At 44.8% G+C, this 23046-nt stretch overlaps 1 protein-coding gene across 5 annotated transcripts in view; it reads right to left on the bottom strand.

Annotated features, from left to right (window-relative positions):
* Positions 1 to 14153: 14153 nt before the first annotated feature.
* The window catches only part of CNOT4 (CCR4-NOT transcription complex subunit 4), a 144226-nt gene continuing 135333 nt past the window's right edge, over positions 14154 to 23046 (bottom strand). For 3 of the 5 annotated variants that reach the window (XM_056123900.1, XM_056123899.1, XM_056123901.1), the window contains 2 exons: positions 16219 to 16431; positions 14154 to 15541 (listed from right to left, as the gene is read on the bottom strand). In XM_056123900.1, the coding sequence (XP_055979875.1) occupies positions 15240 to 15541; positions 16219 to 16431 (515 nt within the window). In that variant the 3' untranslated portion in view covers positions 14154 to 15239. The remainder of the gene's footprint in view (positions 15542 to 16218; positions 16432 to 23046) is intronic. The other 2 variants (XM_056123902.1, XM_056123903.1) reach the window with 1 other exon arrangement.

The raw sequence follows: 23046 nt of genomic DNA, 5'->3' as shown, positions 1-23046 counted from the left end.
ACACGGTTTTTAAAAAACATTTTCTGGTAACTTTTGGGTAACAGCCAGTGGTGCTAAGGAGTCACTCCAGGGGGATCTCGAGAGACTATGTGGTGTTGGGATCTGAACTAGAATCAGCCGTTCTTGTCCTTTGCAAGCAGACTGCTCTGTCAGCTTTCTTATAAAATAAAAAATAAGGCCCTCCCTTTGATCATCGATTTGCTCGAGTGGGCCCAGTAACGTCTCCATTGGAGATTTTGTTGTTACTGTGTCTGGCATATCGAACACGTCACGGGGAGCTTGCCAGGCTCTGCCATGCGGGCGAGATACTCGCGGTAGCTTGCCGGGCTCTCCGAGAGGGGCGGAGGAATCGAATTCAGGTCGGCCATGTTGGCTGCGTGCAAGGCAAACGCCTTCCCGCTGTCGGCTTTCTTAATCTTTTTTTTTTTTTGCTTTTTTTTTGGGGGGGTCACACCCGGCGATGCACAGGAGTTACTCCTGGTTCATGCACTCAGGAATTACTCCTGGCGGTGCTCGGGGGACCATATGGGATGCTGGGAATCGAACCTAGGTCAGCTGCGTGCAAAGCAAACGCCCTATCCGCTGTGCTATCGCTCCAGCCCCTTCTTAACCTTTCTTTACTAGGGATGGTGATCACTAGTTAGCCATGGAGGCTGCAAGTACTTTCTCCAGTTTATCCTCTCTGTTGCTGATCTAATTTATGGTAAAAGCCTTAATCTTTTTTCTTTTTAATTTTTATTAGTGAAACACCATGAGGTACAGTTGTAGACTTACAAATTTTTGTGCTTGGGTTTCAGTTATACAATGATCAAATACCCATCCCTCCACCACTACCCATTCTCCACCTCCAGTGCTCCCAGTATCCCTCCCATCCCCCAACCCCCCATCCCACCCTGCCTCTGTGGCAGGGCATTCCCCTCTGTTCTCCCTCTCCTTTTGGGTGCTGTGGTTTGCAAAAGAGGCATTGAGTGGTAATCATGTTCGGTCTATAGTCTACTTTCAGTATGCATCTCCCATCCTGGGAGGATCTTCCCAACACCCTTTATTTGGTGCTCCCTTCTCTATCTGAGCTGTCTTTTCCCCTAGCATGTGCAGCTGGCCTCTAAGCCATGGAGTGAACCTCCTGGCACTTATCTCGGCTATTCTTGGGTGTTAGTCTCCTTTTTTGTGACTTTATGTTCCCCAGATGAATGCAGTCTTTCTATGTCTGTTCCTCTCTTTCTGACTCATTTCGCTTAGCACGATACTTTCCATGTAGTACCACTTGTATGTCGAAAGTCTTAATGTTAATTCCAGAGTTAGGATATAAACCAGTTTTTTCTTTTCCAGGGAAGGTATACATGATGGTTTTCAGAGGTTACGGGGACCCCTGCAGTGGTCAGGGACCAAATGTGATGCCAGGGATTAAAATGGAAGATGGTGGGACACAAAGCAAGTGCCTGAACCCCATCCTCTCTCTCCAGCCCAGTAGTCTTTCCTTTTATTCTTTTTCTTTTTTTGGGTGGGGGAGAGGGGGAGGCAGGGCAGGGCACACCCAGTGATGCTCAGGGCTTACTCCTGGCTCTGCAATCAGGAATTACTCCTGGCTATGCTCAGGGGACCATCTGGGATGCTGGGGATTGAACTGAACCCAGATAAGCCACAGGCAAGGCAAACACTCTATCTGCTGTACTATTATTGCCCCTGCCCCCTTCTTTTCTTTGGAGTCTTATATTCCATTTTTTGTTGCAAATGTTTCCCTTATCCCGAGGTGGTAAAACACACGCTTCTGCAGTTTTGAGAGGAGTACATATTCACTGTTGCTGGACTGTTACGGTAGACCGTGGCCACACAGAGAATGAGTCTCATCTCTCCTATTCTCAACTCTGCACCGACACCATCACAGCCTAGCACCACAGTGCTCAAGAGACAGAGATCAGAAAGAAAAGACTGAGTTTAGAATCATTAATAAGGAAGCATAGGGAGCCAGGGAGATGGTTCAAAGGACTGGAGCGCGTGTTCTGCCAGCAGGGGGAGCCCTGGGTCAAGCTCCCATGGTTGGGAGCTACGTGGTTACCCGAGCACTTTGAGGAGAGGACCCTTGAGATCTGCAGCTCTCCACAAACAAACAAACAAACAAACAAACATCCCTGGAAGAAACCTAACAGAATTCAGCTCTCACTATATCATAAAAAAATGCATTACGTGCGATCTGTTAAATTTTATACAAAACTCTGATTTCTGGCTGAATCCAACTTCTGCAGTAATCCTTACATAATGATACAATCTTACATGCTGGGGAGAAACTTCAGGAATCAAGTAGGGGGAATCTAGTTTCTTCAGGAGTCAGTGCGTGTGCCATCCTACCAGCTCCCGCCATCCTCAACACTGGCCACTGTGCACACAATCTTTCCCCGGGAGGCAGGCAACGCGGCTCGAGGGCGCCCCCTGCTGTTGGCCCGCCAGCAACCCAAACCCTCTTTGCTTCCTTTAGGTCTGCCCAAGGCCCAGCCAGGATTTCCTTCTGCCTTTAGCAGCCCCTTCTCTCTGCTGTAAGACTGGTGAGTATTTCTGGGAATAGAGCGATAGCACCGCGGTTAGGGCGTTTGCCTTGCACGCGGCCGACCTGGGTTCAATTCCCAGCATCCCATATGGTCCCCGGAGCACCACCAAGAGTAATTCCTGAGTGAAGAGCCAGGAGTAAGCCCTGTGCATCACTGGGTGTGACCCAAAAAGCAAAAAAAAAAAAAAAAAAAAAAAAAGACTGGTAAGTATTTCTGAGCAATGTCCATTGTCAGTCCCACTGAGAACGACCATTTCAGAGAATGGTAGCTAATCTCAAGGAGGTAAGCTTGCCTTTCATCCATTCTTTTCACACACACACACACACACACACACACACACACGGTTATATTCTCAAGCTCCAAACCGTGGATCTGCCTTTCAGGCTCTTGTTACATTGAGCTGATGTGCTCCCTTAAGATGTCATGGTGTCTCACTAATAAAAATTTTAAAAAAAGATGTCTTGATTTCATTCCTGGAGTGACACCTCCTACCCTACACCATGGATGCACCAGGAACAGCACTCCACATCGGATGGGGTGTAAAGCAGAAGACAACCCATCTAGATTAAAAACATATTCGCACACAAGGCTCAACCCGAAACAACATGCTAGTAATTTCTTGCACGAGGGCTTCATGGCTCCAGGGTAAGATACAACAGTCTTCACACACTTTCCTCTAAGGAAACATTTCTTTTGATCATTTTTGGTGGATTATTCATAACAAGCAATACAATATAAATTATTTAGGGCCTGCTATTGGGGAAGATTTGGGTGATGGTTGGGAAAATTTGAATTAATGGTGGTGGGAAAGTGAAACAGTGGTGGGATTGGTGTTGGAATATTCAATGTAATAAATTATTGTGGGCAACTTTATAAAAATAAAATTCAGAAAATTTAAAAAGAAAAAAAGGGGGCTGGAGCGATAGAACAGCAGGTAGGGCATTTGCCTTGCACGCAGCTGACCCGGGTTCAATTCCCAGCATCCCATATGATCCCCTGAGCACTACCAGGGGTAATTCCTGAGTGCAGAGCCAGGAGTAACGCCTGTGCATTGCTGAGTGTGACCCAAAAAGGAAAAAAAAAGTAAAAAGAAAATAAAATGATGTCTTGCCTTTATCTCTTGAAGGAAAGAAAAAAAAAAGTATTCCTCACCCTAAGAGCTAATTTTGAGATTCAGTGGGAAAGGACCTACCAGGCTGTGGGGTTCATCCCGGTCCTGAGATCCTGGAGGCGCTTCTGAGGTGGGGTGGGGCGTTCCCCAGGGTCACAGCCACAGTGGGCAAGTGCCAGAACCAGAACCAAGTGTGCAGCCCTGGTCATCGAGACAGGGAAGGGGGTGGTGGCGGGTGGGGACGAATGGAATAGAGCCCAGTCCACATGCATCGGCCATCACTGTGACGAGGGGGAGGGGAGGGGCAAACACGTGGGAGAGAAAGAAACCGGAAGGGAGCAACCAATGGCCAAGGGCAACAAACAGGACCGGAGAGTTGGTCTACAGAACTGGGCTTATGTAGGGAGTGGGGGTGGATGGGAAGGGTTTGGGGGGTACTGGGGGAGGGGAGCGGACACTCTTGTTGGAACGATGGGTGCCTGAAATGATCATTTACAGAACTGCAATCATAGTACCTCAATAAAAAGGCGGGTGTTGATAATTAAAATAATATGGGCTTGGGACTTGCCTCACACTTGACTGACCTGGGTTTGATCCCCGGCATCCCATACAGTCCCCTGAGCACTGCTAGTAGTAATTCCTGAGTGAAGAGCCAGAAGTCATCCTGGAACATTGCAGGTATGTGTAAATATACATGTAGTGTTGCAGGTGTGTCCCAAAACAAAACTCTCTCTCTCTCTCTCTCTCTCTATATATATATATATATATATATAGTGCTGGAACGAACGATAGCACGATGGCATAGTGGGTAGGGCATTTGCCTTGCACGCAGCCAACATGGCCGATCCGAGTTCTATTCCTCCGCCCCTCTCGGAGAGCCCGGCAAGCTGCCGAGAGTATCTCGCCCACACAGCAAAGCCTGGCACGCTACCGGTGAAGTATTTGATATGCCAAACACTGTAACAACCAAGACTCACAATGGAGATGTTACTGGGCCTGCTCGAGCAAATCAATGAACAATGGGAGGACAGTGACAGTGTTGGAGCGATAGCACAGCGGGTAGGGCGTTTGCCTTGCATGCAGCCAACGTGGCCGACCCTAGTTCGAGTCCTTCGTTTCTCTCGGAGAGCCCGGCAAGCAACCGAGAGTATCTCGCCTCCATGGCAAAGCCTGGCAAGCTACCTGGGATGTATTCGATATGCCAAACACAGTAACAAGAAGTTTCACAATGGAGACGTTACTGGGCCCGCTCGAGAAAATCAATGAACAATGGGAGGACAGTGACAGTGATATATATATATATCCATTTAATTCAATTTTCTTGTTCAGATTCACTTTTCCAAATAGTTTTATCTTTTCTGACTTCTAATCAGACTTAACACTTTGTGATGAAGGAGGACTCCCTTGACTGCTTTCATAAATTGTGCTGCTCCTCTTTATTAGATTAGGGCAGGGGGTTCGCTGTCTCCAGAACTTTCCCTTGGAGATCTTAACCAATCTCCCATCAATAGCTTGCTTGCTCCTTGCTTGCTCCTTCCTTCCTTCCTTCCTTCCTTCCTTCCTTCCTTCCTTCCTTCCTTCCTTCCTTCCTCTCTCCCTCCCTCCCTCCTTTATTTCCATCTTCTCTCCCTCCCGCACTGATCTCCTGAAAGCAGCAGTTCCTTGGTGCCCCTCTCTGCTGCCCTTCTGCCAGCCGGACACCCTGTTTCTCAGGGAGCGCCTGACCCAAGCTTAGGGCGGTTCCAACTCTGTCTAACCCAGAAAGGGTCTCCACTGGCACTCGTCTCCCCGCTCTCATCTCAATTTCCCCCCCCCCCTCACCTGTCTCCCCTCTAAAATGGCTTCCAAATTATGCTTCTACTCGGGCCTCTCTCCTGCGTCCACACACATTTCCCTCAGATCACAGGCGACCTCCCCCTGGGTCACCTGCTGCCGTCTCGTCACAAACAAATCCAAAGATGAGACTCGTCTTCCTTTGATGAGTCCGTATTTCTTTTTGCTCTTTTGGACCACAGCAGACAGTGGTGCCCAGGCCTTACTGCTGACCCTGTGCTCGGGGTCACCCCTGGCAGTACTTGGGAGGCCACATGTGGTGTCAGGGGTGGAACCCTGGGTCAGTCACAGGCGTGATCTCTTTGGCTTCTACCATGTTTCTTTTTTAATCACAGCACACCCCATCATTTATTCCAGGTCCCTGCGTCAAAGCCACGTACACTCCAGTCAAGTGTTTTAAGTCAAGACTTGTGGAGAGGCTTCTCTGTGCCGGAGCCTTCACTAAGTACTTGGATGTAGCAGTTAATAAATAAGCAGATGTGCGGGGCTGGAGCGATAGTACAGCAGGGAGGGCGTTTGCCTTGCACGCGGCCGACCCGGGTTCGATTCCCAGCATCCCACATATGGTCCCCCAAGCACTGCCAGGAGTAATTCCTGAGTGCAGAGCCAGGAGTAATCCCTGTGCATCACCGAGTGTGAGCCAAGAAGAAGAAGAAGAAGAAGAAAAAAAAAAGCAGATGTGCTTGTTCCCCTCAAAGAACTCCTTCGGGTCTAGGAGAATGCTAAGAACATTCTGGTTGCTCTCTGTTTAACTAGGCGCCCCAAACTGCAAAAACTCAAGTTTCTAATATCTCTCTCTAGAATTCTTTCCCCTTCATTCCATTCCCAGCCCTCTTATAAACGAAGCCATTACCTGGGCTATTTCTCCAGTTGGCTAGTGAGACCTTTTCATTGTAGCGTTTGCTATACTAAGGCACATACCACACCTGGCAGACAATGTCACAGTCACTGGCGGTCTCTCTGAGGCCAAGGTTCTTTTGAGTGGCTTCACCTACCCAAAGACCTTGACCTCAGCGTCTTTCCCTTCCTCACCATTCCCACCTTTGAACGCATGTTTGAAGTTTGTCATGTCTCTCTTAGAAACAGCAAGTGGTGAACTTCCAAAGAAAAAACAGTGCCTGACCATCCCCAGGCCTGTCTCACCAGTCCTCCAGAGCACGTACCTCATCCTTCTAACCCCTGCGGACAGTTAGAATCAAGGCAGTTGACCAATGGTTTCTGACCTTTCACACCCCTGGCTGGCACCGGTTCATGCATTCCTGGGTGGAAAACGTTCCTCTCCAACTGGGATGCAGTCCCTGAACATGCCCAGAACAATCTCATCTCGGGGCTGGAGTGATAGCACAGTGGGTAGGATGTTTGCGTTGCATGCAGCTGACCCAGGTTCGATTCCCAGCATCCCATATGGTCCCCTGAGCACCGCCAGGAGTAATTCCCGAGTGCAGAGCCAGGAGTAAGCAGAGCATCACCGGGTGTGACCCCAAAAGCAAAAACAAAACAAAACAAAACAAAAAACAAAACCAATCTCATTTCCACATCATTCAAAGCTCACACAGTCTCCGTAGACCAAGGCTTTCCCTTCTTGGAGGTTTTTTGAAAATTTCTCTTGGAGGGGCAGGAGCGATAGTACAGTGGTCATGGTGTTTGCCTTGTACACAGCTGACCTGGGTTCAGGCACCAGCATTCCATATAGTCCCCCAACCACTGCTGGGAGTGACTCCGGAGTGCAGAGCCAGGACTAACCTCTGAGCATCGCCGGGGTGACCCAAAAAGCCAAAAAAAATATTTTCTTTTCTCTTGGACACTTTGTACTTCTGATAACTCCTGTGGTTCTATACTTACTTCAACATTGACCAAGATTTTCAGAGTATAAAAGCAGGAATCATCTGATCGTTGGACCTCTGGAAGGAACTGGCGGAAGGCCCTGACCAAAGTAGGTGCTCTAAGACAGTGGCTGACTCTGTATTGTCAACCAAATTCAACATAAGTCCTAAGTGACAAAAATTGCCTGAGAGATCTACCCCCCCTTGCCTCCCCCCACCACCTCCACTAATCTTCTACTTGTACTCTGATTTGCGATAAACACAGTATCTTTTCATAGCTTCTCTCCTACCACTTATAAGGCGGAAATAGATAATGCCATCCTTTGTGACCTGATAAATGAAAACAAGAGAGTGGTTTTGAACTGAAAGGAAATATCAACAAAGTGGATAAATGTAGTTGAAGACAGCAACTAAGCTCTGCTATTATATTTGTTACCCGGCATAAAAGCCCAACTTCTCCGGGCCTTTTTCTCTAAGCTTTCGCTTACTATGCAAGATTGATCAAAGCTGTGAAATTCATGCTATTGAAACAACAAGGAAAAGAACCACATGTAAAATACCTTACATTTTATTGACAGCATTTTGGGTTTGCTAGAGCTGAAACATAAAAAAGTCAAATAGACCATTATTTCTCATTTAAATGTCCCTGGGTTATTTACGAACCTGGAAAGTTCTTATATCACCCAACTCTTACCCCATTCAAAATCCTACTTGACTTATTAATTCCTAGGACACTCTTACCTCTTCAACTATGAAGGGAAGCTGTGGAAGGTACAAATCACACCCACCAACCTTTCTCTTACCTGCAGCTTCTCTCGGAGAAGGAACAAATGCAGAATACATTTAGCCATTAGGCTCAATGTGCCCTGGACATTTGAGCCAATGTTCTGTTCTTTACAAAATTATTTGGGCTGCTGCCAACAGGAAGCATTATTCTATTTAAAAAGAGACTTTTAAAATCATACACTCATTTCTTCCAATCAGTTTATTAAGAGCTGCTTTTTAGAAATGTTCTTCCCGAAGGCAGCTCTTCCTGTTAGAGAACTGGGCGCTTGAAAGCTGAACAAAATTAACAAGGTGATAACGAGCACCAAGTCAGGAGTACCGATTATTGTGACAAAATAAGTTGTTTTTGTTTTTTAAGAGTTCATGCTTACGAGCTCAGATATCTTTCACTTACGCAGACCAGTGGGGCAGAAATCGCCATACCTGACAACAAATATGCCTCATGATTATGCTTCGATTTGTCATCCAAGTTTATAAACCCTAGTCTAATAAGGACAATTAAAACAAACTAGGGTAAAAAAAAAATCATGGAAAACTCAAATGACATGTTCAATGTCTGCTATGCCCACATACGTACATACATACTCTGGACACTACTGAGTCATAAAACAAAATTCCTACCCTCCCTATACAGTCAAGGGTAGGCTCTTTTTTGCCTCTTCCGCAAATTTTAGTGTTGTTTTTGTTCAATATAGCCAAGATAATAACCTGTATCCATCTTGCCTGCAATCCCTCTTGCCCAAACAGTAGTAAAACGTGCCCTCAACATCCCAACTGAAATTTAACCATAAAAATAATCCTATGCTTAGAAACTCAGCAGGAAACAGACTGCAGATTTTGACTGTAAATCAAAAGAGCTTCACTGGAAGGCCACAGAGACAGTATAGGGGGTAAGGCTTGTCTTGCCTGCAGGCGACCTGGATTTGCATATCGTGTCCCCAAGCCCTGCCAAGGGTGATTCCCTGAGTAGAGTCAGGAGAAAGCCCTGAACACAGACAGGCATGGCCCCCAAACAAAAACAAAAAGAGCTTCATTGGAAAAGGGGATGTTTAAGAGAGGAAACTACCTTGAGGTAAACAAACATTTGGGCAACATACCAAGGACTTAAAATATTCAACAGGAAGATGTTTCTCTGCCTTACAGCCTGATAAACAATGATTTGGTTCAAATAAGGGCGACCCACATCTTCATTTCTTTCTTAAAGCCCTACTAAAATTAGAATAAATCACCATACGAAAAATAGAGAGAACATGTGAGGAGACTGCAGAATCACGTGGTCATCAAGAAGCAGATTGTTCGTGGTGAATGAACTGACTTGGCTGATCTGAGCAAAAGTCTAGCAATACTTTCAAGTTCACTGTGGATGAAGCTGAAACTCCATCAGTTTATACTACGGAACCCTCTAGGTGCCGGCTGGCACTCTAATTCTGTTTGGAAACTTGCAGGAAAAAAAACTGTATAAAATACACATATATATTTTTTCGAACTGTATATTTTGACTCTCACTGTCACTGTCCTCCCATTGTTCATCGATTTGCTCGAGTGGGCACCAGTAACGTCTCACAACAAATTGTGAGACTTGTTACTGTGTTTGGCATACTGAATTCATCACGGGTAGCTTGCCAGGCTTTGCTGTGCGGGCGAGATACTCTCGTACTCTCAGTAGCTTTGCTGGGCTCTCTGCGAGGGACGGAGGAATCAAACCCGAGTTGGCCATGTCGACCATGTGCAAGGCAAATGCCTTACCCACTGTGCTATCGCTTCCTTCAATTTTGACTGTAAATTTAAAAAAAGTTTAATTGAAAGGCCAAAGAGATAGTACAGTGGGTAAGGTGATGGAGAACCAGGGAGCCTGAGAACCGGGATTAAAGCAAGTAAGGTAGAGTAGTGCTAGGATTAAGACAGACCCCACAGATTCGTTCTATAACTCTGTATCTATAGTGTAACCACAGACTGGACTGGTAGATACTGGAGACAATCTCTAGAAAAGTAAGGACTCAAAATAGATGAAGTAATCCATGCTCAGTGAATACAGAAAACCACCAATACTTACCAGCTAGCCCAGCCATCGTGAGACACTTTATGGAAGCTCATCAACCAGCTGAGACCCCCACTCTCCCCGCCGCCAGTACAGCATCCAGTACCTGTCCACCTTTTCCAACTGGGAAACTCAAAGTTAGCACACTACTCCTGCTTTCCAAACTTCCTGTCAGTTTAAGTCTTACCCAAGAGCGAAGAACTAAGGATTACCAGTGACCTAAGTCTTTTAATACTGCAGATAAGGATCAAAGCACAAAAGTAGAATGACACCAACCTGGAGACACAGGACTAATATAAAAATGAGACCACAAACAATAAAGTTGAAATAAAACTTGATACAAAGAAGAGCAAAGACCACAGAGATGGCAAATCAGAAGTCCAGAAAGGCCAGATGATGACTAATAGAATTTCAGAAGGAACCAAAAGATAATTGCAAGATATTCACTGAAGTCAGTCAAGATTTCCCGGAACTAAAGGATGAAAGTTGCCAGGTTATAAAAGCCTGCTGTATGTCCACTGTGCCTAATAACTGATTCACACCAAGGAGTGCTGCCGTGACATGGAAGAAAAGAGAAGACAAAATTTCTTCACACTGTCAGAGAGGAAAAGGTTACATACAAAGAAAGGATCAGAGCATTTTTGTATTTTAAATAACAGTATTGAAAAAATACAACTCTGGGGAAAACTTGGAATCCTGTATCCACCAGACTAATAACTGAGCAAGATTTTTAGATATGCAAATCACTAAAAATATTTATCCATTATATGTCTTTCTCAAGTTATTGGAAGCAATAACTCCAGTATAATAGAATAGCACTATAGCACTGTCCTCCAACTGTTCATCGATTTGCTCGAGCGGGCACCAGTAACGTCTCCATTGTGAGACTTGTTACTGTGTTTGGCATATCGAATATGCCACGGGGAGCTTGCCAGGCTCTGCCATGCCGGCGGGATGCTCAGTAGCTTGCCAGGCTCTCCGAGAGGGATGGAGGAAACAAACCCGGGTCAGCTGCGTGCAAGGCAAACGCCCTACCCACTGTGCTATAGCTCCAGCCCATAATAGAATAATATTTAAAAAAAAACAAAAGAGTTGGCGGCCTGGGTTATTTCTCAATTGCAAAGCTTACGGTTTGCATGGGTCAGACTGAAGTTCAATCCCCAGAACAGCAAAAATAAAGAGTAGACTAGGAGATGGGCAGAGAACTTAAAGGGGTAAATCACATATCTTGCACATGGCCCCATTTATCCCCAGCACATGCCTACCTCCTCCCTGCAACACCAGTGGCCCCTGAGCACTACTGGGACACCCCTCTCCCATATAGTAAGAATTACTCTTTTCTAGGGACAGGCCATGCCCTGAGGTACTCAGGGCTTACTCCTGGCTCTGTGCTCAAACTCCTAGTGGGCTTTGGAGGACCATAATGGGTGCCAGGGATCAAACCCAGGTTGTCCACATGCAAGGCAAGAACCCCTACTTACTATATGATCTCTTTGGCCCCAATGCATAGAGTTAGAATTTTAAAGTATCTATTATTTCTTGGGACCTGGGAGATGGTAGTTAGGGGGCATGCATGGCAGTTTGATCCCTAGCATGAGGCCCCCTGAGCACTGTCAGGTGTAGCACCAGAAGGACCTGAGAGCCTCCAGGCTGGTCCTGGTGTTCCCTGGCACCACAATGGGAATACCACCACATCCCAGGCCCTAGCACTGAACCACCCACTTTCATAGCTAAATATCCTGGGATTGGCCTGGGACCTTGAGAGTCCCCCACCCCGCTCTCTCTCTCAGAAAGAGAGAGCGCACACTGTAGCACTGTCCTCCTCCCATTGTTCATCAATTTGCTTGAGCAGGCACCAGTAACATCTCCATTGTGAGACTTGTTATTGTTTTTGGCATATCAAATATGCCACTGGGAGCTTACCAGGCTCGGCCATGATACTCTCAGTAGCTTGCCAGGCTCTCTGAGAGGAGTGGAGGAATCAAACCCGGTCAGCCATGTGAAAGGTAAACACCCTGCCCACTGTGCTATCGCTCCAGCTCACACACACACACACACACACACACACACACACACACACACACACATATGCACACATATAAAGAGTAGTAGCAAATTAGCATGAAGGGATAAAAACTTTAAAATACACACACACACACACATACACACACACACACACACACACAGATACACAAAGGAGTGATTAAGACTGACAGCTGTGCACCAGATCTGAGTACTGGGACGGCATACCTGGGCCAGGGAGTGCTGTCAGCATTGAGATCCCCACAGATTCTGTGTGCACCAGACCCTCGTTCTTTCCCAGATTGAGCTGCTTCTGACCAATGCGAAGGAGGTTTTATTCAATCTGGAGACTTCTCAGCGGATAATCATGCTAAACCAGCCCCTGGGAATGGATTCAGCTGGGATCTCCTCCAGAGGGAGCTGTGACCCCAGGAACAGAGCAGCCTTTCCTTCGGACAGTTCTCTACCCGCTCAGAACCACTTTGCACAAGCAACTGCCCTGGATTTACTCAGGACCTGGACCACTCTTCCCCCAAACTGGGAAGCAGAGTATCTGTTTAGCTTCTGTTCCCCTTAACAGCATCTTTACTCTAAGGCTGTTCGTCTGTATACATGGCCCTTTCCTTCCTTAGTGGAGTTCTGGTTGACCAGATGGCTTTTACAAAGGCATTATTCTATAGATATGCTAAGATGGAGAAACTCCAAAGTATAAATGGGGGGGGGGGCTTAGTAGACTTTTTAAGATACTGCAAGTTCTAGTTTTAACTTGGGATACAGGCATACCAGAGTTAAACATCTCATCATTAAGTCTTTAAATGATACCTAAACTATTTATAAACCCTCTATATATTCATACCATTAAATGCATAATCATAGTACTGCTGCCTTGCAAGACTGATAGAACTTTACTCCTTGTCAAGAAAATGCAGTTTCTATTGATAACCGTATCTCAGTACTATCCATCCCACTCCTCCAAAACCTAACTATCAGTGCTATCCAAACATTATTTGTCTTGGTGACCATCACTTTTCAGTGCCAGAAGAAGTTAGGAGCCCAATGCAAATTTCTCAGAAAAAAAAAAAAAAGACCCTGTACTTTTTACTTCTAATACATTTTGGTTAACTGAAAAAAAAAAAGATTTTCCTTTTTCTAAAAAACAAAAGCATTAAAAAAATATTATTCACTTGGTCAACATCTATTGTGATATTTGAGAAAATCCCATTTCCAAGTTTTTTAAACGGGTTAGAAATGGGTTTTTGTTTTTGGTCACAAGCTGAAGTACAAAATGAAGGTAGGAAGGAGAAAAGTCATTGGAAAGCACAGAATATAAAGATTTGCATTTATTTTAGTTCATCTGACATAGATGCCCTTCGGAGATGGGAAGGAAAACAACTCAATGCCAGCTTGGGTCTTCTGAAAGTGACCTAAGTCATGATATACAAACCATACAGATTCCTGGGAAGCTGAGAGGAAACAGTTCCTTTGCCCTCTTCTACTTTCTGTCAGTGGTTTGAGCATCTCTCCAGTGAGACGTGAGCCCTCAGAAGGCAGGCTGCAAATTTACTCCCTAGCTGTCCACATCAGTGTTCCCCAATATCTCATCGGTCATAGCACTCCCACAAGGAGGCCACTGCTCCCGCCAAGTCTCTCCCAGAGAACCAACACCTCAGCGAAAATCCATCACCCCCATCTGCTCCTGGGACCCAAAGCTTCCCCGCTACAGGGTTTGGTCTCCTTCAGACAACACCACAAGGTGGCCTCCCTCACAGAAAGTCACTGGATGAGCAACTCTTGTGACCAAGACAGGCTCCTCCTCAGAACTGAACCGTGGTGACTGACAGAAAGTTAACAGTTTTCTAGTTTCTTCTTCTAAACCATCATCCCCGGTGGCTGATGCCAATGCAAAACCCACGGAGACCCAGTGGAAAGTGGCCATCACAGAATGTTTCCAACTCACACACGATAAAGTGGAAAAACAAACGAGCAGCACCCAAGGGTCATCATCAAGTTTTCTGTTTTATTTAAGATTTTAGTTTTAATTCTGAAGAAAGAGGTACATTTCTTTGTGTTTAGTTTTACCGGCAGGTTATAACCAGGTTTGTTTTCTTTTCTCCTGTATTTTCAATACTGCACAAACATCCAGAGACTACAGGGTTAAGTAAAATCTGCAGGCGAGGAGGTCAGAGATAGGCTCTGGATGGTGACCGATGGCCTCAGAGCAGTGCTATCTCCAGTGTCCGAGTCAGGTGAATTTACGGGACAAGAAAAAAAGATTTGGACAGAGGAGAAAGACTGAAGAAATCACTTCTCTTTTGGTTTTTATGCATAGGTATGAAGTCTGTGGACACATTTTTCCCCCTTTAAAACATCTGAATTTATTTTAAATTTAAATCTCCATTTTTTCCTTCTTTCATTAAAAAGCACTCTCCGTCTCCTAGATTCTTTAGCAATAGGCCAATTACTATGACAATTTGTCTTTCCATTGACAGCCAATAAATTCTTTTGCTTAATGGCACAATCAAGTTCTTTCCATCAAGTTTCCAAAAACGAATTAAAATTTAAGTGAAATTAAAATATTTTCCCTGTGATGATGATGATAAGCTGAATTCAAGATGGATGTCGGGACCACTGCTCTCCCCCAAGCATTTAGCGATCTCATTTCAGTTCACCTGGTTTTTCAACATCTGCAGTTGATAATGCATTTATTTGACCTTTCCTATAGATTAATCATCATCTCTGCTAAGCAGATTATGTCATTATTATGTGCAACAAACAGTAAATTTCTAAGTATCGAGACTGCCCTTTGATTTTTTTTTTCCTTAAAAAGGCATTTGTAGGAAACATTCAACAGTGTCACTCAAATGCTGGATCAACAGAAACTTACAATTTTTTTTTTTTTTAAAAAAGATGGTAAATGGCCCTGTGATCACATTGCATCTGGGGGGAGGGAGAAAAAAATCAAATTGATCAGGAACTGGATTCTTCAGAATGTAAGAGATGACCGGGGAACTGTGGGTGAGCTGAGAGGGAGAAAACGGTGGAGGGGGGAAATCCTGCATTTTCTATTGGTTTCTCCTCTTTCCCTAGTGGCGGTCCAGTGTTGAACTCTGTAGTAAATCTGTGGGGGTTTTGCTGGGGGGTCTGAAGGCCGTCTGAAAGCCGGGGGGTGGGGAGTGGAAGCTGGAAGGGTTTGAAGGAGGAGGGTAGGGGTTCCAACTGGCTCTGTGCACAGGGATCTGTGTGCTGAAGGGGGCGCTGTGGTGGGTTTGTGACGGAGCAGCACCGGGGCCGTCCATCTCTGTGAGGGCCTGAAGGGATTTTAGCCAGTGTGGAGGATTGTCATCTTGAAGAGAGTCTAAACTGTTTCCTGAAGATGCTGGAATACCTAAGGAGAGAGAAACAAAACAAAACAAAACAACAAGAGGGAAAATGATGAGTTTGTGCAGAAAGAGCAAGAAGTTCGTCAAACAAAAAATGTCTTAAGTGATTCATTTATCCAAAACAAACAAACAAACCAAAAAAAAAAAAAAAACCCAGGAGAAATGGCAATATTCAAACTCCTTCCAAGTAAGACCTTTGGAATCTAGGTTCCTTGCAGCTCCTCCCACCCACAATGAAACACGGTGTATGGATGGAAAAATCCACACCTCCCCGTCCACTACGGAAGCGCCGTCCCCAGCATCCTCGAGAATCATATGCCGATAAGCCCCAATTGTGGTTCTCCTTCTTTAGCAGGGAAAACACACACAAGATAGCCTTATAATAGAGAGCTTTATTTTACAAAGTGGAGTATGTCCTTTCCTGCACTCTGACCCTTCTGTACTCTGACGCCTACACATGACACACGGGCTGCCAGATGTGAGCACTGACTTACACCGCAAGAAGCAACCAAGGCACCAAGAGCCTTCTCACCCCTCTAAGTCAACTGACACTGCACGGCCCTGGGGAAGGGAGCCAGCCGGCACACCGTCACGGCTTCGTGCCAAGAGACAGGTGCTGAAGAGAGTCTGCGGGAAACCAAACGGCCGGCAGTCAGTGGAGCCGAAGGAGCAAGAGAGTTACCTGTGATGATGGCTGGGTCTGTCCAGCTGCCAGGGCTGTCCCAACTCAGGCTGTCGGTGGTGGCAGTGTTGGACGTTGGTGCACTGTGGTTGGCGTTGGAGGGGGAGGAAGAATTGGGCAGTCCACCAAAGTTGATGTTAATGTTGGGTAGAAGTGCCCTTAGCCCGTCCTGCCATTCCTTCATATTTAAACTCTCTACAGAACTGCTGTTGTCTGGGAGATTTACCAACAAAAAAATGAAAGATAAAAAAAAAAATAAAAGCTGACGTTAGAAACATATGTGGTTCTTTAGTGGTTAAGCGGGAGAGGAATTATTCTTTCTTTACTGAGCATTTAATGGGGTGTCCTAGTGAGATAAACTTGGTTAGGGTTTTTGTTTCGAGATCAGAGCCCCGGAGACAAGTGAGGAGAAACTGCTCAAGGATCGGGAGAGGGAGCTGCTTCTTGTCCTTCTGAGGCCTAATCACCAGGACGCGTTTATCAATCAATAATCCACTTCAAGGACTTGGTGCTCCCGAGCACCGTTTAGTGGCAGCTACACTAGGAAGTTCCGGTTACCGAGGCATTCAGCCAGCGCATCTGATTTACACTCCATGCTTAAAAAGCAAGCCTGCAAAGTTCAATATTGGAGAATTTCTGAGCCCCATTAAATGGGAAGAAAAGTCACTTTTTGAAGAATAAAGATTAGGCCCATCAAAAAGAGAAAATTAGGCTCTTCCTGACTGTAAAATGGGTAATGTACTTGAGAGGAAAAAGGCAGGAATGAGTAAGTTTTCGAATGCAAAAAGATTATTCCCCCCTTAGTCATAAAGGCCAATGAGGTAGAGGCTGTGCAGCCTCAGATGGAGTCAATTCTGCCAGTGTGTCTCTCCGCCCCAACACACCCAGCAGCCCTTCAAAACACCCGTCCTGAAGCCCTACACTTGTCGTGAACTATTTAGTAAGAGCATCAAACATAAGGCACTATCAGCATAAAAAAGGTTCTTCCTATGATGAAACCACCTTGATCGACTACCACCATCCAAGATACAGAGCATGATGGGGTGAGGGGAAAGGATAAAGTCTGACTATTACTTAGAACAGCTGTCTTATTAAACACAGAAGTCAAGACACCAGATAGAGGTTTTGAGAAGAGCACAAAATCCTGATTTCTGGCTCTGCAGAACTGATGAGCAATGGATGGTGGTGATGAAAATATTCCGTCACGTGGACGGTCTATGCTATTCTGAATTTGGAATATTTTTTTTATAATTGTGTTATGTAGCAATCTACGGAGAACCTTATTATGATTCGGCAAGCAAAGTGTTTAGCCCTAATGCCCGTATTTATGAAAGGACAAAACATCATGACCAAATATAACAAGTCATCTAGGTTAGCTGAGATGAAGAAAGGCCATGTCCACCACTGAAACAAGTCAACAGAAAACAAACTCTTCCAGTCTACTTCTATTCCAGAGTCACTGCCAGGCCCTGCGCTCAGAACTGCTACTTGCATTTGTACCACACTGTGTTGTACACATGATCCCTCCTCCGCTGCCTACTGGATAATCTAAGGATCAATTACTACTCATTTCATTTTGATCCTCAGGTTGTGACATAGGCAGGAGAGAAGGGATCATCTGCATTTGACAGATGAAGCAAACTGCAAAATAACCCAAGACCACAGAACTTGTATTGCGAGGACCGAAACCCAGACGCTATACGAATGTCTAGCGTCTTTGGCTTTGTTTTGTTTGTTTTTAATACACTCTCTTTGACCTACTTTGTATACATGATTATGGGTAGGTTTGTGTGTGTGTGTGTGTGTGTGTGTGTGTGTGTGTGTTCTTTTCTTTTCAGTGCAGTTACACACTGGAGACCTGTACTTTACCGTTGAGTCACAACACCAGTTCTATTAACTGACTTTTTAGTGGGTCAAAAAAAAAAAAAAACACCCTAGGAACTCTGAGGCCCATGATTAAAAGGAGGCAAATGGGAAACAGAGCAGCATTATAGTATATCTAACAGCATGATTAACAAGATAAAGAAATATCTTGGTCAAAGAAACAAAGTGGAATTGGGAGCCAGAGAGATAAAATTCTAACAAACGCCACCATTAATTTCCTGCCCCCTAGGCCAACCGCACCTCAACAAGATCACACTAAGAAAATCCTAGAATATTCTCAATGGCACACTCTGTAACCTTCGAAGCAAACTGTTAGATGGCTTTTTAACTAACCAGAAACTGAATTTCAAACAAGACAAGGTTCCCAGGAAAGAAAGAAAATACCACTCCACTAAAAGAAGATGTATTACCCATGTGGGGGAAAATCTGAGGGAGATAGCTGAAGTCCTAAGAAGCCCTCCAGTAATAGCAGTGCCACTATCCTTCACAGAGCAGAAAAAGGAAAACAACCCAGAAAACACTATACCTTTTTTTCTCCTTACTTTTTGCCTTACATTTAGCAAGAGGTAGGAACTAAGGAACCCTGACTTTCACATTACTAGAACAATAGCTGCATTAATTTCATTTATTTAAAAATTAATACCACAATAAAGCTGTAAGAGACTGGTTCATAAGAGCAGAGATAGGGGAATACAGAGACATAATTTGTATTTTTCACTCAATTTTTCTGTTATCTTAAAATTGCTCTAAAAAAGCCTTTTTAAAACAAAAACAAAACAATATCTGTTTTCTGAACTCAGGAGGATGAAATCAAGCAAGAGAATGCTAGCCAAAGAAATTCACATCTGGCACACAATAAAAAGTAAATAACTCAGATCCTGCCAACTGGACTACGATTACAAGACACCTTGCATGAAGCAGGATTAGTTTATAATCCTGAGAATCTTTCCACAAGACAAAATTATGTACCCAGACATCGTGAGAGCCTGGAAGTACTGGCAAGGAGCTTGCAGTGCAGCTGCAAATGTTACAAAGAAATGGACTGACATCTTCTGATATGGTTCTCAAGAAAAGTACGTGTGTTCCCCTGCTATTGCTATGCCAAGTGTTGGCACGAAGAGAAGACTCAAGAGAAAGGAAATCCAGGAACCCCAATCCCATTAAAACAGCTGATCTCATCACAGCCGATTTTGTAAGTGAAACCCTGTCCCCTCCCTTCTTCCCCTGCTGACCCCAGCTGCCTCTGACCCAAATTTGTTTGGGGCTGTCAGAGGTTCCAGTAATTCTGTATCTGTACAATACTGACCAGGATCTCTCAATTTTTTAGTGCATGACATTTTGAACGATATAAATGATTCTTTGCTGAACTATTAATGATTTGATGCACTTGTAGAATGTTTAGCATCAGTGTACATGAACACACACACACACACACACACACACGCACACACACCCTATTTTGATCATCAAAAAAGCCTCCAGATGCCAAAAAACTTCTAGGGAAAGATCATCCAAGATTTTGACCACTGGATTCAACTCCACACAATTTCATGCCCCTTTATTTATACAGAACATCACAATGGGATTCAATCTGATACAGACAACTTAATAGGCCCAGGGGAGAAAATACTGGGCTGAAAATTGCTGGGGGACTGTGTCGGGCAGTCCGCAATGGCTATTAATATAAAACTGGACACAGAAGTGAATCTGTGAAGAGCCTGAAATGCTACATACTATAAGTTGGAATAACATTCTTACTCTTGTAGGGTAAGAGAGAAGGGGTAACAATTTGAAGCCCACTTATTACTTGATTACTAGCAACAATTTTTTCAGGAGTCTCAGTAATGAGCAGACCACAGTCAGGGAAGAGGATTTCAGTCTCCCAGGAACACAGGGGACCCGCACAACTCAAGCCAATCAACCAGCCTCTCACCACCAAACTGCGAAGACAACTGAGATAAGCGGAAGCAGTCCGAGTTTTCACAAGGACTGTAAAAGACCAGAGAACAATGAAAAATTGAATCACTACATGTATTCAATACTAAAGGAAGGGCTATTTATTTTTAATAAATATTTAATTTTGTTTCTTTGGGGTGGGGGCTGGGGGGTGCCACGCTCGGTAGTGCTCAGTGTTTACTCCTGACTCTACACTGAGGAATCACTCCTGGTGGCATTTGGGGGAACCAGAGGGGCTGGGGTGGAGACTGGGTCAGCCGCATGCAAGTGCAAGGCAAGTGCCTTGGCTGCCACAGCTATACACGTCTAATGTGTAACTGGTAAGACTAAATGCTTTACAAGTTATGGTCAGACTAAATGTTAAAAATGCAATTCATAATATAAGTCGAACAACGAAACACTTTCTGGTTCTCAATTCTTTAAGGGTAGGAGAGTGGGTATATCCAGCTCTTTGTAGTTTTTTCTTTTTTTTTTATGTAAGAGTACTGTTATTTATTCAGCCACTGATTAGGCTGACTGAACTGTGCATGAACTCCACCTTACTTTTTTCCCCCCATTTTTTATAATTTTATTTATTGAACCACGGTGAGAGCAGTTACAAAGCTTTCGGGTTTAAGTCTTGGTCATACAATGAAACACCCGTACCTTCACCAGTGCCCACTATCCACCACCAAAATCCCCAGTATACCCCCATCCCACAACCTCCCTCTACCTGTGGGGCAGATGATTTTCACAATACTCTCTCTATACTTTGATTACACTCAACATTTCAACACCACACCCACCATTATTATTTGGGATTTTACCCCAACACTCAGATCTGCCGAAAAGGCAACAGTAGACAATTTGTTTTCTATTACTGGTTATGAATAACATATGATGCTGCGTGGCTGCAGTAGTGGCCGCATGATTTTGAAATTCCAAAATCTCAACAATTAAATCTGGAGGGATTTCTTGCCAAAACCTGCTAGGTTCCGAGATTTGTTTCTGAGTCTCTGGGATAATGGCCATTAAGCAGCTTGATTAGGAGCCAGAGAGGCCGTTCGTGGGTGTGACTAGAGGACTTGTTGGGATGGGGAGGAAAGGGCCAGCTCCACCCCCATCCCGTGAGGCCCCGTGTGTCTCGTCACTGAGGGCCCAAACCTGACTGTCCAATGGCCTCTGGCAGATGGCGGACACCGAGACGCCAAGAGGGAGCAGGCGGAAGCTCTTTGTAGTTTTATTTTTTAGGGAGGACTCAGAATTAAAAGTACTTTCAAGAAGTGATGCACCACTCTCTTCTATTTCACGGCGTAAGAAGTATCAGTATAATCTCAGTTTTTCTATCTGGGCCATTTTTTATTAAAGAGGAAGTTATACTTAAAATTCTAGGTAGCATGTGGGTAAGGCTAACGCCAGTATACAACAAGTCAACCACACACTGGTTTGACAAATCTAGTTTCAGTCACAACTGCTACCACCAGAATGATTCTAAAATACACATGTCAGGATTGCCAAAATAAGAGTCCGAGCCTCTATTTACTGAGTGCCCATGGTATGCAAGGGTGGTGAAAAGCATACGGGGAAACGATGACTTCCTCAAGGAGCTTGAAAGCAAAGAAGGTTAGAAAAAGTAACTGGGCAAAACGTCCAACAACCACATGAAAGTCACAGAAGGAATGTCAGGGTTGTGCTTGATCCGTGAATGTTGTAAAAACTGAGCCGAGTAAAAGAGGCAGTTAGACACATGAGTGATGGGAGAGAGCAGTAGAGGCCATCCATTCGTACAGTTGCTTTTGCTACTCCTACGGCTAATTACATCTTTGGCTATTTTTACCTATCTTAGACTAATTCAACTACGTAAGATTCGTCTTTTTTAATAATTAACTTTTCCCCCGCGTTTTGGCTTAGTCTTGGCTCTGCACTCAGGAATTACTCCTGGCAGTGCTGAGGGGATCAGGAACTGAGCCTGGGTTAGGAGCGTGCAAGGCAAATGCACTCCCTGCTGACCTATTGTTCTGGCCCCACCAGACACACCTTACAGACAAAATGCAGCCCATTTGTCAGATCCTCCAGAGAAAACGCTAAGGTGGAAACGATGACTGGTTTAAGCAAGGACACAGAGTGAACATGACAGAGGGCAAAACGGGTTTCTTTCCGTTCTGTTCCTCAGATTCACAGCAACATGTTAATTATTATTATTATTTTAGTTTTTGTCAGACCACACCCGGCAGTGCTCAGGGGTTACTCCTGACAGTGCTTGGGGGACCATAGGGGATGCCGGGGATTGTACTCCCATTGGCTGCATTCAAGGCCAGTGCCCTATGCATTGTACTATCACTCCAGCCCAACATGTTAATTATTAAGAAATGCAAAACTACAGACCACATAAATGCCATGACACTGGCTCCTATTGTAGGAAGCTGCCCCTCTCGACACGCTTATATAATCCCTTCACCTGAAAGATGATTTTCAAATTGGTTTCATGGTGAGCTCCACATATGGCAAAGAGGGACTCAAAGACAAGAGTCAACCCTAAGGCTGTGCTTCCCTGGATACAATCTGTCCCATGAGGTCAGGACTGACCCTCTTCTCCATTTCTTGCCTCTGCCTTCTGGGTAGCTTCGTCCTGAAGGTCTCTTCAATAAGCAATCAACACATAGTCCTTATTAATAAAACTAGCTTGATGCCATGAACACATGGGCCATTATTTTTTATGTCACTTTTGGATGGATGACTGGCCCATGTATTTGGGCGTTATCCTTTGGCTAGTCCTTTATTAAGTGCTGACCTCAGAGCAAAGACCTCTTAAGTTGCTCTTGGTCAGTCAAACAACCCCCAAGTGGGGAGCTGACGCTTACGTCAGATGATAAGATAGGGCAGATGAGACAGAACCATGGGTAAGGCACTTGCCGTGCATGGGGTTAACCGCCAGCACTACATATGGTCCCCCAAGCACTACCAGAGCAGAGTTAGGAGAAAGTCCTGACCACTGCCAGGTGTAGGCCA

Source organism: Sorex fumeus, unplaced genomic scaffold (genome assembly GCF_029834395.1).
Source record: "Sorex fumeus unplaced genomic scaffold, SorFum_2.1 ptg000048l, whole genome shotgun sequence".
Taxonomy (NCBI): domain Eukaryota; kingdom Metazoa; phylum Chordata; class Mammalia; order Eulipotyphla; family Soricidae; genus Sorex; species Sorex fumeus.
The sequence above is the reverse complement of the archived record's forward strand: the minus strand, read 5'-3'. Positions and strand labels throughout refer to the sequence as shown.